Source organism: Fundulus heteroclitus, chromosome 18 (genome assembly GCF_011125445.2).
Source record: "Fundulus heteroclitus isolate FHET01 chromosome 18, MU-UCD_Fhet_4.1, whole genome shotgun sequence".
NCBI classification, from domain to species: domain Eukaryota; kingdom Metazoa; phylum Chordata; class Actinopteri; order Cyprinodontiformes; family Fundulidae; genus Fundulus; species Fundulus heteroclitus.
In genome coordinates, this window is record NC_046378.1 from 36,100,847 (window position 1) to 36,120,101 (window position 19,255).

At 40.5% G+C, this 19,255-nt stretch overlaps 1 protein-coding gene across 1 annotated transcript in view; it reads left to right on the forward strand.

Annotated features, from left to right (window-relative positions):
- Nucleotides 1-19,255, forward strand: part of LOC105930213 (mitogen-activated protein kinase kinase kinase kinase 5) — a 73,409-nt gene extending 54,154 nt beyond the window's left edge. The window contains exons 10-32 of the mRNA XM_012868312.3: nt 1,374-1,436; nt 3,078-3,159; nt 4,867-4,983; nt 5,163-5,244; nt 5,654-5,706; nt 6,065-6,111; nt 6,197-6,238; nt 6,423-6,443; nt 8,063-8,102; nt 9,109-9,262; nt 10,976-11,070; nt 11,295-11,336; nt 11,419-11,497; nt 11,585-11,661; nt 11,797-11,857; nt 12,811-12,913; nt 13,000-13,058; nt 13,222-13,325; nt 15,081-15,258; nt 15,343-15,411; nt 17,011-17,103; nt 17,357-17,483; nt 18,682-19,255. Coding sequence (XP_012723766.1) covers nt 1,374-1,436; nt 3,078-3,159; nt 4,867-4,983; nt 5,163-5,244; nt 5,654-5,706; nt 6,065-6,111; nt 6,197-6,238; nt 6,423-6,443; nt 8,063-8,102; nt 9,109-9,262; nt 10,976-11,070; nt 11,295-11,336; nt 11,419-11,497; nt 11,585-11,661; nt 11,797-11,857; nt 12,811-12,913; nt 13,000-13,058; nt 13,222-13,325; nt 15,081-15,258; nt 15,343-15,411; nt 17,011-17,103; nt 17,357-17,483; nt 18,682-18,778 — 1,885 coding nt within the window. The 3' untranslated portion in view covers nt 18,779-19,255. The remainder of the gene's footprint in view (nt 1-1,373; nt 1,437-3,077; nt 3,160-4,866; nt 4,984-5,162; nt 5,245-5,653; nt 5,707-6,064; nt 6,112-6,196; nt 6,239-6,422; nt 6,444-8,062; nt 8,103-9,108; nt 9,263-10,975; nt 11,071-11,294; nt 11,337-11,418; nt 11,498-11,584; nt 11,662-11,796; nt 11,858-12,810; nt 12,914-12,999; nt 13,059-13,221; nt 13,326-15,080; nt 15,259-15,342; nt 15,412-17,010; nt 17,104-17,356; nt 17,484-18,681) is intronic.

The following is a 19,255-nucleotide window of genomic DNA, read 5'->3' on the forward strand; positions in this document are numbered from 1 at the left end:
ATACATAAGGACCTTTCAAATAAATTTTAAAAATCCCATAAGCATTCTTAAATCATAAATAAAACATTTTATCTGGGTTTTCTACCATCACGTTCCTCTCCCCAATGATCACCGGCGTGACGTGTTCCACAGATTAACAGATTACCTAGTAAGTAAGTGGCTAATTACCTTAATTGGTGTAAACGGAGTTTAGCGGAGGATGCATTGGCACTGCTGGAAGACCTTGGAGGGAGAATTAGGAGGAAACGCGGTTTCAGGGATCACATATTTGATGACCGGCCTTTATGTCACTTTAGACTCCGAGCATTGCGTTCTGCTATAACCTGCAGGGAAAAGTGGCTGTGAGGCAGCTCTCCACTTTTTTGTTCTTTTTTCTATCTACATTTTATTCCTACTTGCTTTTATTCTGTTTTATTTTGCTATATTTTAATCATGTTAAGCACTTTGCATTGTCTTTGCACTGAATTGTGCTATATAAATAAATTTGCCTTGCCTTGCCTTGCCTTGCCTTCCAACCCGCAGAGCGCAGAGAAGGTGCGCACCGCTCATACCGATACAGCATTCAGCGTCCATCGGCTTCCTAAAATTGTTTTTGTGGTGTTCATTTTTCTTTATTTCTTTATTTTTTCAAGGGGGGGGGGGGGTCTTATTGTGGGGGAAACCTCTCATCCTCCTCTTCCTCCCTCCTCTGAATGTCGATCTGAGCGCACAGCCTCAGAGGAATTTCACCAGGAGCACAGCTTTCATCCGACGATGAAAACAGCTGTCGTGTTTAATTTTGAAGGAGTTCTTTTAATGCGGGCAGCTTCTGTGCTTCTACCTCTGGTTCACAAATATGATAAACGCCTCTCGGAAAATTTTCCAAAGTTTCTTTTGTTTTTTTTTGTCCATGGCTGCCACGTCACCATGATGAAAAAAAAACAACAAGCTGACCCATTTTTAACACACATTAACATTCAGGAGATGCTTTAGACTATTTCTGGTTGAACCCGGGCGTGTAGAGGGCAGAACCAGGTACGCAAACGTTAAGGTGCGCATGATTTTATACGTACAATTTTAGTTTGGATTCTGCTCAATGTTTTCTAAATGAGACCCCAGGCCTGTAACGCACGCAGCCGTGATCTGCTCACATGCAAGAAAACATGACACTTGTGAAAATGTCACAGCCTCAAACGTTTTCCCCTCGCAGCATCAGCACGCACGTGAGCTCACCTGAACACACGAGCAGTTTTCCGCCCGCGTGTCGTCAGATGTTTCCACCGCCCACATGTCCAGGCTCACGGCCCTCCCTTTGCTCAGTGAAACCCAGCAGAACCGAGGTCTCTGCACCGGTCCGCCGCTCACCGTTCTGTTCTCTCTTGTTTCCCCTGTAGAGTCCTGTTTCTCATGTCCAAGAGCGGCTACCAGCCTCCGAAACTGAAGGATAAATCCAAATGGTAAAGACCAAAAGTCCACAAATGTTTTAAACATGCATCTTGTTCTATGATCTGGTCGTGATTAGGTGACGCTTCGGGGCTCAAACAGATGATTTCTTCATGCAAATCTAAAAAAAAAAAAAAACAGAGTTTGTAATAAACATGTGCTTAGCAAATAAGCAAACATTGAAATTTGGGCTGGACGATAATTCAATAACAATATATATCAATCCATAGACGTATACAGTGTTGTATAAAGTACTGAAATCTCAGAGTCAAGTAAAAGTATAGTTACCTCTCCAAAATATGACTTTGGTAAAAGTCTAAGTCACTGACTGAAATGTTACTTGAGTTAAAGTCATAAAGTATCTGAAATGTCTTGTACTGAAGTATGAAAATTACTGTAAAAATAGATGTACTAAAGTAATGTAATGAAAAGTATAAGTAAAAAGTAAAACAAGGTAAATGCAGTTTGAATGACCTTTTTTATATTTTGGTAAACTTTGAAGGTCAAATTCACTTAAAATAATATAAACAACCAAGTGTTGAAGAAGGAAAACTGAAAGCTTAGAAAAAGGTTGTATCTTCTGTCTAAACTTGGTCTAAATTTCTCCAAGTAAGGTCAGTACTATGCACTTTAAAATTGTACACAACCAAGTCCAGGAGAAATTTAGACCAATTTTAGACATAAAATACAACCTTTTTCTAAGCTTTTAGTTTTCCTTCTTCAAGTAAGGTCAGTGCTATGCACTTTAAAACTGTACACAGCCAAGTGCAGGCAAAGGGGGTGTATACTAAGAACATAGTTAGGTGATAAACCAGGTCTAGTTAACCTACAGGAAGTGGTAAACCTGCTAATAGATACACCTGTAACAATATCAGAAGGTGGGGTCAAAACACTTGCGTGTCTCTCTCTCTCAATCTCGTTTTTTTTGTACTGAGTAACTAAACCAAACGTTAAAAATGTATTGGAGTAAAAGTACGCAATTAAGTTCGTAAATATAGTGAAGTAAAAGTGAAATTTATCCAAAAATGTACTCAAGGAAAGTATAATCTACTCCTTAATATACTTAAGTACAGTAGTGAAGTATTTTTACTTCGTTACTATACAACACTGGACGTATATTGATGATAGAGAAAAAGGGTTTATAAAAAGTTCAATAGAATAAAAGTCTTCCTTCCTTTTGCATTCTAACCTATCATGTAGGTTAATATTACAGTAATTAATCCCAACCAATCACAACGCAGACTCAGAAAGCTCCGCTCTTTCAAAGAGTTCAGAGAGCAGAATGTTCTTTTTCATTTTTTTTTAAACTTGCAGTTTTGGTAAAAAGTTGGTTGAATAAAGCGTTGAGTATGAATTCAGTGTTTGTGTGTTCTGGATCTAAAATTAGGTCGCTAAGCAACAGCATAAAATGCCCAGGGCTGCACTTAAAATATATGTTTTGAATTTGTTGATAATTATCGATATTGATCAAATTTGATTTCTATTTTTATCTATATAATTTTTTTCATATCATCCAGCCCTAACTGAAATTATGTTTGAGCTCAGTTTTGAGTTTAGAGGGTATAACTGGTGACTTTTGATCTGTTTGTGCTTTCTAAGACTCAGTATGCATGTACCGTCGGTCCCTGCTCTCACCACACGCCTCCTGCCCACAGGTCGTCCAACTTTTACAACTTTGTGAAGGCCATGCTGGTGAGGAACCCCAAGAAGAGACCCAGCGCCGCCAAGATGCTCTCAGTCAGTACCGCGCAGCCACACCAGCACCATCTGACATGCATCAGATCCACCAGACAGCTCACATTTCACATTTGATTTAAACATGTTGGCATTAACATCGGTCGATATTTGTCATTTTTCACATATTGCATCACTCCCACAAGTAAAACTGGGCCGATATTAAGTTCACAGCATTGCAGTCAAGCTGAGCTCTGGACTTTGACTAGGCCAAAGTTTGGGTCTGACGGTTTACATGTAAATGGTCTGAGGCCATAAAACAAGCCCTAATCATTACTTCTCCACCACCGGCACAGCTGCTATGAGGTGTTTGTGCTGATTTGCCGTGTTTTGTTTTCTCCAAACAAACATGGAGCTGTAATTTAATGGCCTCTAATTTGGACTCATCCGTCCAAAGGACAGAGGTGTCAAGTAACTAAGTAAAAATACTTAATTGCCTTAAGTAGAAATTTTGATTATTTATACTTTAGTGGAGTAATTACTTTATAGCCTACATTTTACTTTCTACTCCTTACATTTTGAAAATAGTCTCATTCTATTTTATTTCAACCTGTTTTCCTTCTGGCTTGTCAATAAAAACAAAAACACATTTTCAGATAAATAGCGCTACCTGAACAGTGATTATGGTTGTGGTTGGAGGCAGAACTGCACTAAGCTGTTTGCTAAATGCCACAACAAAAACTTTAGAAGAACAAAAAGAAGAACATTGAATTTTTAGGATTTATGTTTTCAATTTTTTAATTATCTGCTAGAATGAATCATTTATTTTGACAACACTGTCTGCTGCATACAGAGACCCATACAAGGGTAATTGTTATAAGAGGGTATTGCTCTCATTTTAATGTGCAGTTTTATTATCTTACATCTATTGCATTAAATCCTGCAGCTACTCTTAGATGTTCATTTACATTCTAATAATAACAGCTTATTGTTAATATGTCTCTGAAGTTTCACTTTTTGCACCAATACTTGATGCTCAGTGTTGCACCTAAACGGACCTTTTATTATCCAATCCCTATTTCTTTCAATATTAACATCATCCTCTACGATCATAGTAATGGTGGGAGGGTTACTTCTACTTTAATACTTTGAGTAGTTTTATATCCAGTACTTTTATACTTTTACTTGAGTAACAGGTTTGATTTGATACTTCTACTTCTACAGAAGTATTTTGAAACCCCGGTATCAACATTTCTACTTAAGTAATAGGTGTGAATACTTTTGACGACTCTGCCAAAGGAAATTACTGCAGAGGTTTTGTGTTTTTATTCAGATCCAGCTTTGAAAGTCCAGCTGCCATGCAGTCTTTGGACAATAGAGGCTTTCTCAGTCTCTTTCCCTCCTTCCTGTCAGGAACTTTAACATTTAGGCTGCTGAGCGGGTCCGTTGGCGTCTAACCTGCACCGGCGTCTGCAGTCGGGATAAATTTACTGAGACGTCCAATCCTGAGAAGACTGATTATTGTTAACCTTTTCTCTAGAATTATAAACTAGAAATGGTTTTTAAATGGCCTTTTAACAGTTTCCTTGGTTGACTGGCAACTTTCTATTTGCCATGACTGTGAAATATGATCTTCATATAGTTGATTTCATCTCTGAAAACATCTTGGTTTAAATAAATGCGGCTCGGTTTGTCTCAAAGTTTAGTTTTACACTACATTTTATTTTCTTCACATTGCTCCTAACTGGTTGTTATGTTCTGGTTTTGCAGCACCCCTTTCTGACCCAGCAGTGTCTGAACCAGGAGCTGACGCTGGACCTGCTGGATAAATTCAGAAACCCTGAGAAACACAAGACGTGCGTGTCGACGGAGGACGACGACATGGAGGTGAAGAATCTCAATACAATTTTTAGAAGCTCATAAACTGAGTGTTTGGGGGTGAAATCCGGGGATACGCGCTCTGAGACGTTAATGCTCCTCTTTTATCCTCCATCTCAGAAACTTGCAACGAGTTGGTTTGTTTACAGCTCTTAATTTTGTTTTATTTGGGATGTTTGTGATTCAAGGTGGTTCCTCCTGCATCGTTAAGAAGAATCCAGTCTATCAACAAGCACAACCGGGCCGAGAGAACCAATTCTGACATTAGCTGTAAGATGTTTTATTTTTATCTTAGTTTGCCATCACGTGAGCTTTATAATTTAGATAAAAAGGTTTAAATACAGGTAAAATCTGTAAATTATTATTATCATTTCTGTGATAAACAATGTTTACATTGTTTACATTTCAACTGCCTACTGTTCACTGCTGCACTTTATCCGGAAGTAAATTGAAATTTATCCTGTAAGTGACTGCGATTGATCACTGCACTTTATCCTGTACTGTAATTCACTGCAAGGTATCCTGTAGAGTTACTGCAATATTTCTGAGCTGTGTGAAAACGAAATTTCGTTCTGTATGCACTCTGTGTATACAAAATGACAATAAAGAAAGTCTAAGTCTAAGTCTAAGTCTAAGTGTTTTTAAAGTGATAAAAATTATCACATCTTTGTCTGCTCAGTCGAACAGATTTACACGCAGCGACCGATGAAGACCGGATCCCCAAATGTAACGGTAAGCGTTTAATCTGCCTTTCTTTCTATCTAAACCTTTAACACATTTACAGAAAAAAGGTCTCCAGTCTTCCCTCGTTTCTTTATATTTCCCCTCAAAGCAGCCAGACTCTCCGCTCATCTGTTAAGGAGATCTCGATTAGTCGTCCTCCAGGTTTTCCAAAAACTGTTTTTGGACTTTGCCTGTTTTATTGCTCATTTTCAGAGGAATTTGTTTAAGACAGTTTACTCATTGAGGCATAAAACCTCTACCAAGGTGCAGATGGTTTGGATCAGAATTATTCTGCAGGTTAGGAAGATGATGGGACTGGATCCTAATTAATTACTCACACGTGTTGATCTTTGTTTGGTTTGCACAGTTAAGGGCTTCATCAGGATCAACGGGCAGCATCAACAGTCCGCCCAGGTAACTAATTATCTGACTAACGTGGATCAAATTAAAGGACTTCCCACCGTTGAACTGATAAACATCACATCCTCTCGTCTCTCAGGGACCAGGACTCGGACTCTGACGACTACGATGATGTGGACATGTAAGGAAGTAGATTTATGAAGCGAAAACAGCAGAGGAGCGACTCGTTTCTAAGAGAGAGAGAAAAATAGATTTTGACTTTGACACATTTGGTTTTCCTGCTGCTGGTTTGTTTTGTGTTAATTGTATGGAGACGGTTCTAAAGACACGAAATTAAGGCTTTCTTTCTGTGCGTCTCTCCTCAGCCCCACGATGCAGCACTCCTGGTAAGATGAACAAACTCTTCTCTGCATTCGTGTTTGTTTTAAGGTTGCATGATAACAGGAAATCTGCCGATGTCGGCTGTGATTTCTGCCTATTTTCTTCTTTTTTTTGTCTCCTGTTTGTTTCCTTCACCCTGTGACCTTTACCTTTAATAACACTTGAAATACAGCGCTGTGCAAAACTCTGCACAGCATTTCTTATGTTTCGTTGCCTTTCAACCTTGAATTATAATTGATTGATCGAGAGTTTGCACCATCTAATAAGATGCCTTATCACTTTTTATCATGAAACAAATAGAACAAAGTAACAGAAAGCTTTAGCGTACATAGTTAATTGTTCACCCCCTAAACTCGGTACAATGAAGAGCCTTTTGCAGCAGCTCCAGCTGCAGCTCTCTCTGGATCAGTCTCTATGAGACTGATGCTGGACGGTTCTCACCTGTGAACAGCTATCTTCAAGTCTAACTACAGATTCTCACTTGGGCTGGGGTCTGGACTTTGACTAGGCCATTCCAGCACATTTAAATGTCTCCCCTTAAACCACTCCAGTGTTGCTTCAGCCGTCTGTTTCGGGTCGTTGTCCTGCTGGAAGGTGAACCTCCGTTCCAGTCTCTGATCACAGGCAGACAGACGCCGGTTCTGCTCCAGAACATCCCTGTCTTTAGCATCGTCCACCTTTCCCTCGACTTGGACCAGTCTCCCTGTCCCTGCTGCTGAACATCCTCCCCACAGCATGATGCTGCCACCACCGTGTTTCGCTGTGGGGATGGGATGTGTTGGGTTTGGGCCAGACAGAGTTGTCCTTGGTGGCAGAACAGTTCAGATTTAGTCTCAGCTGACCAGAGCTCCTTCCTCCAGAACTTTGGGGAGTTGCCCCACGTGCCTTTAGGCAAACTCAAACCCTGCCTTCTTATTTTCAACAATGTATTTTTCTTCCTGGCCTCTCTTCCATGAAGCCCAGCTTGAAGATGATGGATCTGACGGTGCTCCAGGGGAACAGCAAACATTTTAATGTTTTCTGTAACCCTGCCCTGACTTGTACTTCTCCACACTTTTGTCCCTGACTTGTCTGGAGAGCTCCTTATGTCTTGGTGGTTTGATGGCTCTTGCGTTGTGCTGCTGCACCTGTGGGGCGTTTCAGGAAAGTTGTTTTTATACTTACAGATCGGTGTGAAGGTTAGAGTGCACACAGGTGGACTTCATTTCACGTATTATGTGACTTTTGAAGGTAATTGGTTGCACCAGACCGTTTTAGAGGCTTCATAGCAAAGGGGGTGAATACATATGCAACTGCCAATTTTCAGTTTTATTTTTTGTTATACTTTTAAAACTGTTTTAATTCCATTTCACAGATTTAGATTATTTTATTCATATTAATCACATTAAAGATAAAAAACATAAAATTTCTTAATGGAATGAAACAAAATAGGTAAAAAGACACGGTGGGGAATGCTTTTGCTCGGCGCTGTGTCTTATACAAACATTATTTTTCTCCAACCAGTCCTTTGTAATATGAATATTGTGAACGCTGATGTTACAATGGCGATTTATTGGCGATATATTGTGCAGCCCTAGTTTCCAACATTGGAGCAGCTAATGAACCAACTTTCTCTTTCTGACAGTCTGCCAGAAGACGAAACTCCTCCTCCGCTTCCTCCAAAGGTGATAATAAACCCCAACACTGAATGCACTTTCACTCTTATTAGAAAAAGAAAGTACGCCCTCTTTCAATTCTAGGGTTTCTTGGTATTGAAATAAAAATGATCTGGTCTTATTCCAGATTCTAAAATTATATAAATAGAATCTCCAGCGTACAGAAACACACATTACTTACTGACATGAACTCGTCTGTATGCCAAATTAAAATGTCCTCAGCTGAAGCTCCAGCCAAACTGGATCAGCTGGAAGCTGCTGTCTGTGGTTTTTCAATTGAAATAATTTTAAAGCGTTTTAAAAACCTGATCCCTTATCTTCCAACACCACAGTGGTTTTGACCTATTTTTTACCACAACTCTATTAAAGCCAAGAACATTTTAAAGCTCTTTTCTCTGTCACCGTATTTCATTCAATCAGGAAACAAATGGGATTTTGTGATGTTTCATTTTTTTATATATTTGGTAAATTACACTTTCTTAGTCAGAGACTAATAAATAACAATCCAGCTGTTTTCACTAAGCAGTTTTTGATAGGGTCATTACAGATAACCCCTTTTATCCTAGAACGAAAAGCACACAGCACAAGTTTTAGACTGTTCTATAGAAAAGGACAGAGGATACCCAAACGGAGAACTTCACTCCCTGAAAGTTTGGTATCGTCTACGTCGGGTCATTTCTGTCCTCTTGTTTTTATTATCACACATCAAAAAAAGGGTCAGGAGGTTTCAGGAATTTACAACATGGGGGTTGAAAAGGGTCAGGAGGTTAAAAGCAAAGAAGGAAACAATTGGAATTGCAGATGGTAATTACTCACCAGCTTCATGCACAGCTGGATAAGGGAGACATTCCTTATCTGAGAGAACCATTTGTTATTCCTGCCTAAGGTTAAATACAATAAAACCTTACTGAAAGCAAATTCTTAAAACAAACCAAATACCTGTAACTTAAAAGAAATAAAATGATTACATTCACATTTTTCTAACAGTTTTGTCCATGTTTTTTGTTGATTGCAGCCCAAAGCTCGGACCAGCTCAGAGGAGAGCATGGCAGGAGAGGACGACCGGTTGAGGAAACCCAGCTCTCTGTGCGCCCCCTCCCCTCTCATCAGGACCTCCAGTGGGACCCACGTCCGGCCCACACCTCATCCACGAGCCTCACGCCACTCAGGTGAGTAGCCCCCATCGTTAGTTTCTGACCTCTGAGAGCAGCAGAGATGCTAAGAGCGCCGTGGCCTCCAGGGGGCGCTGCAAAATTGGGAACAAATTCCATTCATCCATCTATTATTTATACTCGCTTCCATTAGCCGTTATGTTAAAGGTTAAAATGTTATCATTGCACATTTAATGCAGTCCCTGTCAGACTCAGCACCGTAGAGAGATGGCGCTTGTCGGACTCGTCTATCCGGAAGCCAAACGTAAACAGTAGAAGAAGAAAAAGATGGAAGTGTCAATGCTCTCTGTTAAATATGAGGCTCACTAGAACAAAACGCGCTGCTTTGGTAATTCTACGAGTTGCTCTTCCGTAGTTTGACTCCATGTCACACGTACCGCCGCCATGATTCTCTCTGCTCCCATAGACATTATATACGTAGACGCCTCGTTGGGCGGGGTCTGCCTATGCTGCGGATGTGTCAGAGCGTCCGCCATGTTGAATGTGGCAAATTTGCTGTTAGACTTAGACACTTTAAACAGTATCAGAGTGATTTTAATCTCAGAATATACTTTATATTCGTAATATTTTTCTTTTTGTAATATATATACAAGTTTATTTTCATATCCCTTTGGCTTCATTTTCCTGACTTTATTCTCATAAATAATAAAAATAATAAAAATAATTTAACCTGGCCCTATTACTCCAGGACATAAGATAGTTCTGCAAACTGTGACTATTCTGGAAATGTTTCCCCTTAATTTTCATAATATGACGTTTTTCTCATAATATTACGACTTTTGTCTTTTTTTTATATTCTCCTATGACTTTTTTCTCCTATTAGTAATTTTATTTATCTTTAATACTCCCCCAAAAAGTCTGCTAATCTGTGTCTATACCAGATCTTAAAAGGTTCACGATGTTGGGGGAAAATCGGCTCGTAGCTCTGCTTCACCATATATATATATATATACATTGATCAAAACATCGATCAAAAGCCAATTTGGCTGCCAATCTCTATCAATTAATCTCTCTGTATTTTTTTAGAAGTATATGTAAGCTCCATCTATCTTTCTATCTGAATACTTACAACATAAACACAGGGAACATAGATGTTCGCTACTTTCTGCCACATACAATATGGTGGTGACTTTGACGTACAAACCTGCACCCAATGAGGCGTCTACGTTTATAATGTCCACTCCTATGTTTTCGTCTGAGAAGAAGAAGAATTCCCTTGTCTGCACATGCTCAGTGCACGATGTTGGGGGAAATCGGCTCGTAGCTCTGCTTCACCAGCAGGAGGCGCTCACCATCTCCTTTGATTTTCATCCGACGATACGATTCCTGATGGGGATGTGGTGGTGAGAGGCTGATCGCCCCTCGTTACCCCCTGGATACGACACGGCGCAGGACGCACCGTGACGCTGAAACAGCCTGATCCAAAAAACTCTCGCACAACTGAAGAATCGGCCCGAAAAGGGCAAAAAATTGTACAGTGTACGCCTAGCTTTATTAGTCTCAGCTTGTTATTTTTAAGACTGTAGTTACATTTGACTCTGTCCTGCTGTTACACCTACATCTATGTTGAGGGTCAATAAAGGATATTTCTGTTCTTTTATTAACCTTTCTCATAGAACCTCATCAACTCCTGTTTTTTTGATGTCCAGTGAGATTCCTTTTTTTTCCCACCGTATATTTTGTTAAAATGTTTATGTTTGTGTGATCTAGACCCTCCATCATTACCAGTCCAGCTTCATAACAGTCCACCAGACCCCCCTCCTCCTGAACTGCCTCCTAAGGACTTCCGGAGACGGAAACCAAAGGTAGAAAAGAAAATGAAGTTTGAAGGAATCATTAAATCTTATTTATGTTTCTTTGGGATTTTTAGATCATTGATAATTTAGTAAAAAATATCCCCCTCAGACTGAATTGTTAAAACTGCCCTGTTTTAGGAGTAAAGATGTAACTTCTTGATCTCTGCTGTCTTTTCTCCTCCTTCCAGGTCTTTCTGATCCATTTTCAAACTTTTTTTCTCGTCTTTTCTCAGGACCTTCCAGAATGTCCCAGCCCCGTATTGAAGAAACCTCCTGTGAGTTTCTGCTGAGATGTTGAGGAACCTGTCTACATGTTGCTTTTAAGCTGAATTGTGAAGGTTCTCTTTGTGTCTTCAGGTCTATTTTAAAAAGATATTTCACGGCTGCCCTCTGAAGATAAACTGCTCCGCAACCTGGGAAAACCCCACGTCCAAAGGTTGTGTCTTGGGCGCAGCTTCCCAGCCGTGTTTCGTCTGATCAAACGTCTCTCTGAACATCATGTGTCTCCTCTCTCTTCCTTCAGAGCAGCATCTGATCCTGGCGGCCGAGGAAGGGATCTACACCTTGAACCTAAACGGCTCCGAAGCCACCATGGAGCTGGTAAGATCCTGACTGGATTTACTGCGAGACCCGGAAACTAATCGGACAAATACCCCTATAATTTACAGCTGTAAACTCAAAACAATTTGGATTGCTTGGAAATCAGACGCTGGATGTTTGTGTCGTCTCTTCCAGTTATACCCTGGGAAGTGCATCTGGGTCTACACCATTAATAACGTCCTCATGTCGGTATCAGGTAAATAAATAGGTTCACCGTCGGTGTGTTTCAGTCTGCAAATGTGATTGATAAAGCAAAGTTTACACAAAAAACACAACATCTTCAGCATTTATGTAGATTTAAGAATAACTCAGGTGGGTTGGGTTGGTCATGATCGTCTCTTGAAATAAAGTTGTGAAGGAATTAGGACACTCTGCGACTATCTGGTTACCTGGTAACATTGATGCTGCTATTTTATCAATGTTGTCCAATCTACCAAATATTAATTCTTTAAACGAACTCCAGAGAACGGCTTTGACGGCTTTTGTTTGTGGAAACGATGGTTTCGGCTTTGATGTGAGTGGCTGAGGTAGCGCATCAGTAAAGGTGACGGAAAAGTGGTTTATCCAATCATATGCAAGGATTTTTGATAAGGCCCCTCCTTTTGAAATATATCTCCAATGGAGCGATCCCAGTTGGATGTGTGGAGCTCTGCGGAACGAAATCCATCCGGCGAAATTAATTTCATCATCATCATCATCATCATCATCATCATCATCATCATCATCATTATTTATTTTATTAGCATTATGGGTCATAGTTTACTTTGAGCCTGTCTCTCCCCTGCTGCTGCTTTAACCATGAAACCTGCAGCCCTGGGTAAACCCTGCAGGAACCAGCTCAAGTCTTGGTTTACTGGCAATAATCAGGAGGATGGGACCAGAGAAGAGCTCAAACCCCAGCGGAGACTTTGTCCTAATCTCACTTTTCAGATCATCCTGGGTTTCCAGTTTGTGAACTGAACTTTGAAATGGTTCCTGCGATCAGTCAACCTTTCCAACTCGGGGGTGTTACTCTTTTAAATAGCGTCTTCTCTACATATGCATTCACATTTATGTGTCAGCGAGAGATCCGTCTGTCCCAGGGAGGCTTTTGGTAAATACTGATTTCTCTGAAACTGATAGAAAATTAAACTAACTGGTTGTTTGCAGGCAAATCGTCGCAGCTTCACTCGCATTCACTAAAAGAATTGTACGAACAGGCCCGGAAAGAACAGAGAATGGTTCCCTTACCGACTCACAGGCTGTTGTCGAGGTAAACTTGGACCTTTTTTCTAGCCTCCTTTCTTTGCTTATGAAAAAGCAGGAGAATTTGTCTCCTTAAAACTCTGTTTTGTTTAGAAAATGCCCAGTGACGAGCAAAATACCGGATACCAAAGGCTGCAAGACCTGCGCAGTTGGTGAGAGCGAAAACTCCATCATTGCACAAATATTTCTACACGTGATTTTTAAAACTTTTTGATCTCTTTGTTTTCGTTTCAGTCTGTCTTAAAGACAGATTTCTGAGCAGTTTCTGTGTATCTTGGGATGAAAATACGAAACCTCTGTGTTTTTCTGTTTTAGGAGGAAGCCTGCAGCGGGGATCCGTGTTCCTCTGCTGTGCTCTGGACTCCAGCGTGGTTCTGCTGCAGTGGTACGAGCCCATGCACAAGTTCATGCTGATCAAGGTATGCACATTTAAAGAATATTCTCATATCTGAACAGAGGAAGAGGCAACAACCCTTAAAATGACAGAAACAAGGTCCCAAAATAACTGATTTTGATCCACGTGAAACAAGGGGACGACGAGGGAAAGACAATTTCATATTAAGTTAGGAGGGTTGTAACAAACAAATAGGGAGTCGATAGAATACAAGTATTTATTTTACAACTTGAGCAAACCAACCAATTACAATTCAATCTGGAGAGACTCACACAGACAAAATGAGGCAATTAAAGAGATTTATTGACGTAAATTAAAAGTTCTTTGGCTCTCTGCAGAAGAAAGCTGCAAATATCTATGAACTTGGATGTCCATTTTAGGATTAGGATTAATGAAGTCTTCCCCCAGGGTCCGGGCACTGGTGGTGGAGGCCATAGGAAGAGGATAAAGTGCTTTGCCATTATACATACAATGAAATTTCATAAATCAGATGGAGGGTAAGCCTGAGCCGCAGAAACTGAATGCGCCGCCACTAATGGCCGACTTAAAGCATGTCTTTAGTGGAAGGGGAAACCGGAGCACCCAGAGGAAATCTACGCAGACACAGGTAGAACATGCAAACTCCACCTGAGACACAGCTGGAGAGACCGCTCTCTGATGTGGAGAGTCCCCTGTGATCAGAGGACGTAACCAAGGTCCGAAAGTTTAACATGCTCCAGACGCCAATTGCTAGTAAATTTTCCGTTTGAGGACTAAATTTCAGAGGGCTAGCTGCCACATGGCGAGTAAATGTTTGCACCAAATAAATCGTGTTTTTTAGTCATCATTTGGGTGGATGGTTCTTTGTGTTCCTCTGCGGTCAGCTGGTATGACAACAAACGTACACAAACACACAACAGCAACAACATCATGTCTGTTTGCTAACAGCTAGCGTTTAGCTCAGGCTAATTACATAGCAGGATTATGTTAAGATATTTAGCAGGAGTCAGTCAGACTTATTTTGGCCGGTAAAAAATATGCTTGGCCTGGTTGATTGTTACAACTACCGGCCAACTTTGCCGGTGAACCAGGAAGTTAATTTCGGACACCGGGCGTAACGCGTTCAATTTAGGTTACATTTAAATCGTTTTCGAACCTGTTAAAGCCCATAAAGAAAGAGAACGCTGGTGTACTTTCTTCTTTTTAACAACCCTGTGAGGAAGAATACTCTGATTTCATGACTTATTGTAAATGTCTAGACCAGGGGGTCACCAAAATGGGGCCCATGGGCACAAAGTAGCCCCCGAGGACCACATGTGGCGCCCACAAGCCTGTTCTAAAAAATGCATAACCCACCAGTGAGCTGCATCTAAAATCGTGTTTTTTTATTCCGTTAATCTTCATCTTTATTTACACTTGCATTTATCAAGTCAACGGTCAGTACAGGTAGCCCTTTGTATGACACAACACCAATGAAGTAGCTCTCAGTTTCAAATAGGTTGGTGACCCCTGGTCTACAAGCTCTAGAGATCTGTCTGTTTGATGCAACTCTGGGCTATTGTTTGCGAAGCTTCAGAATTGGCTTTAAACATTTTAAGATCCTTGCTAAGTTATGCAAATATCTAAAATCTGAAAATATTGAATCATCATAAGAGTGAACATCTGACAGCGAGGGTTTGTAGGAACCCTTTAATGCTGTTTATTCCCCTCTGGTTGCCTCGGGAAAAGCTAAAGTGTTGCTGTGTTTATCAAACCCTTTCCCCTCTGTGAACGTCTTTCTCTCTCTCTCTCCGTCTTGCAGCATTTTGACTTCCCCCTGCCCAGCCCTCTGCGGGTGTTTGAGATGGTGGTGCCGCCCCAACAGGAGTACCCAATGGTGTGTATCGGCGTGTCTCGGGGGTCCAGCCCCAACATGCCGGTAGCCATGGAGTACATCAATCTGAACTCGAACACGTCCTGGTTCTTCAAATCTGGCATGGGTGAGCTTCATTCAACACGTCCTCTGGTGTCCCGGCAGCAGCTGGTTCTGTTGTCACTGACTGTATGTTTTTATGTTCTTACAGAGAAACCTTGTCCTGACGTCGTTCAGGTGACCCAGCTGGACACCAGCTCGCTGCTCGTGCTCATGGAGAGTAAGTAGCACTAGACTGTCTCGCCAACCTCTACAAATATCCTCCTAATATACCAGTCTAGACAAGTGGATGCTGTTTCCGATGTTTACTTTAAATGTGTTGGAGGTAAACGCTCCTTCTTTGCTCCAGCGGTGTAACATTGCAGTAGCTACAGAGTTGTGCCGAAGTCTTTATTTGGCCTTAGTGTCTTTATGTTTTCTTTTCAAGCATACCTGCTAGAAATCATGAAAATAGATGTAGGGATGCATTGATTTAAATTATTATTATTATTATATTGATAGCCAATACTAATCTTCCTCTTTATGGCCGACATTTACCATAGGTTAGGTGGGGCACACAAACTCAACACCTATTAGCAGCAAGACATTTTTTTTGTGATGCATACAATCTGACTTTGATCAATTTTAAATTAAAAAGATAAATTGGCATAAGCCAACACACTAGAAAGTACATTTTATATAAGTTAAACATAATTTAATTTTTATACATAAAATTACAAAATAAATCCCACTCATATCGTTCATTTATTGAACAGAAAAGATTCACATCAATCCTTGAGCTACCAAGGACAACCAACACTTAATATTTGCTTTCAGTTTACATTTTCTTATTTTTTATTTTATTTAAATATTCCTACATTTTATTCCAACTGTTTTTTTTACTTTCTTTTATTTTGTTTTTATTTTCCAATGTTTTAATCATGTAAAGCACTTTGCATTGTCTTTGTACTGAAAAGTTACAAATAAATTAGCCTTGGCCAGATGGTCGCAAACTATCCAGCAGAACGTAGACGTAAGGTGTGCATTTCCAGTATTCTGACTGGACGATCTGGGCTTGGGTCCGTAGTATTTGTGCCCCACAGCGTACTGAGCGTACTGAGCATGCTCACTGAGATTTCAGATGTTCATTATTTAAACAAACGTTGGTAGGCTCCAATATCAAGGCGCCTTAGGAGGATTTAACCTGCTGAGCTTAGATACATGGACACAAATGTTTATTACAGAATTTTACTGGTAAGAGAATTTGTCTTTTTTACAAGATTACTCTATAAAGAACAATCCTGCCCCACTGATTATTGTGAACGTAGAGCTCCACAGTGATCTTTTCTGAGCCGATGGGACTTTAGACCTGGACCAACTTCATCTCCAATTTCCAGCTCAATGATGCAACATTAAGACGGAAAGAAGCCATCTGAGACCCAGATCTGAGTTTTAGTGACAAAACATAGAAATATTAGTCAGAATCTTGGCCTATCTTGAATTGCTTTTTCTCCATTTGTCCATTTTTTCTTTTCTCAGTTTTTACAGAGAAAGATACTGTTTTTAAAATACTATCAACAACGGACATAAGATGAAACTCGTGTCTTTAAAAAGGAGGAAACAGGTCTAGCACAGATGTGACCAGACTTATGCTTTTTTTTTATTGTTTTTGCTTGTTTTGTTGTTGTTGTTTGTTTTTGTAACAACAACCATGATGTTCGTGAGAAATTAATGTTGATGTTTTCAGTGTTTGGTACCATAAGGACAGGATAGATGGTCCATAAATTGTCCTCGTCCATGTTTCAGCTCCGTTCTGACTCTGACGGTGTCTTTTCTGCAGAGTCGGTACAAATAGTTAATCTGGAAGGAGAGCTGAAGAGCAACCGCCATCTTCCCCAGGAGACCACCTTGTCACATGATGTTGAATCTATAGGTGAGAACAACCAGCAGCCATCTGCTGATGAAAACTGCTCAGATTTGATTGGTTTAGGACTCGCTAATATTCTCACGCTCATATGGAGCAATGGGTGAGAACAGATATTTGCCTCTTGGCTCGCCATAACATTAAACCCATGTATGCGTTAAAAAAAATGTCTCCTTTCTCTGTCTATATGTTTGCCTAATGAACGCTGGCAGGGTTCAAGGCTCCTCTCATTGAAGAATGAAACATCTCTTTTCCTCCGTAGTGTATTTTGAGGACACACTTTTGGCTGTTTGGCGTCACGGCTGGCAGAGGAGAACAAAGAGTTTCAATGAGGTGCTGGAGGAGACGACGGACCACAGAAAGATCTACAAGATAGTAAAGTCAGACAGGTACGCCACATCGATTTAAACCTGTAAATAACACTGAAGCTCTGATCATTGCCCAGGACAAAAAGTTTCTCTGATCGAACAACACCTCGGTTCCCTGGGCTCCTCATACCAGTCGACGTCCCTGGATTCCCATTCAAAAGCTTAGTTAAATATTGCTTTTAATCACTTGAGAAATATCTCTAAATTAGGGGCAATAATTTCCAAATCAGACCTGGAGATGATTATTCATGCTTTTATTTCCTCTCGTTTAGACTTTCTTTTTATTGGTTTTAACAAACCAGCAGTCACTCGTCTCCAGTCGGTCCAGAACGCTGCAGCGAGGCTTTTAACAGGAACAAACAGAAGGGTTCACATCACACCGGTTCCATCCTTTTTACAGCATCCTGTTAAATTTAGAATTGATATTAAAACTTTAGTTTTGTCTTTTAGAGCTTTTAATGGACCATCGCTGCAATCACAGCATTTGCTGCCATCGCTCCACAATTACGCTCAGCTTTAGGCAGATACTTCTGGATGTGTGATCGTGTCCACCTTAGAAATCGTGACACCTGACTTGTTAGGAATCGATCTGCTGATCTGAACTCGTTTTATTCTCTGAGTTAAAAAGGACCCTTAGATAATTTACATGCATTTCATGCTCCTTGGTGCACAGAGCGATGATTATTTACATCGACACGTGACAAAAACAGAGAAATATTCACCGTTTACATCTGATTGAGGTTGTTTCCATAATTTTTTGAATGTGTGTTGCATTACTGTTTGGGGCTAAACGAGATTCAGTTTCTTTGCACGGATTTAAACCATAAAAGCTCAAATTCATTAAAAACCCATCTGGTTTGATGAATGGAGTATTTTTCTATGTATTTGGTTGAGTTTTAGCACTTTTATTGGTAATTGAAAAGGTTTACGTTGTGCCACAGTTTTTCTCTCTGCAGGTTTTTTTTGCGCGTAAGCACGATTTGTACATGACACCCCAGATATTATATTTTGTTAAATTTTAAAGGTATTGTCTTTCAGTTTGCGTTAATTATATCGCTTTGATTTTTTTCAGTCGTTAAAATCAATATTAAATATTAATTTGCTTAGATATGTGAAGGAAAAGAATAACACAGCCTGTCGTAGGTTGCCCTCATTTTTTCACAGCTTTAATTCAAGCCGGATGTTCTGACTAGTGGACTGTCTGATGTTCTCGCTGCAGGATGGTGGTTTTGGAAACGCGTCAGGTCGAGGACCAGCTGGGTCTGTCCAACCTGTATCTCCTGGAGATCGCTGAGAACTACGTCCTGCTGCCCTGACTCTCCTGCGTGCCGACTCAGGAACCTTCCCGAGTCTCAGAAATCAGCTGGGAGTGAACGGACTAAACACCAGGCACGATCATTTGTGAACATTTGTTTACAGTCGGTGGGCATCGCTTCGGGGAGAGGAGGAAGTGATGACAAAAGGAGATTGTTTGTAGCTCTTATCCCTCCATCAGAGGGAGCCTGCTCTTTATTTATGCTCTTTTTAACTCTGTTGGTGGCATCAGGAAGAATCTGGAGACACCAGAGAGCTGAGAAACCCCTGAAAGATTAGTGAAAAACGGAAGAGGAGCGTCTACTTCGCTCCTGCACAGTATTATAGATCACAGCCTGCAGGGACTGACAGATATGGCTTCCATAAGTTTCCACAAACAAGCTGTTCTGCTGTATTGTGTGACCTGAGCTTGTGTGTCAGAGCTGCATCACATGTGCTACTGATATTACACTTTAATAAAGTTAAATAACACAACTTAA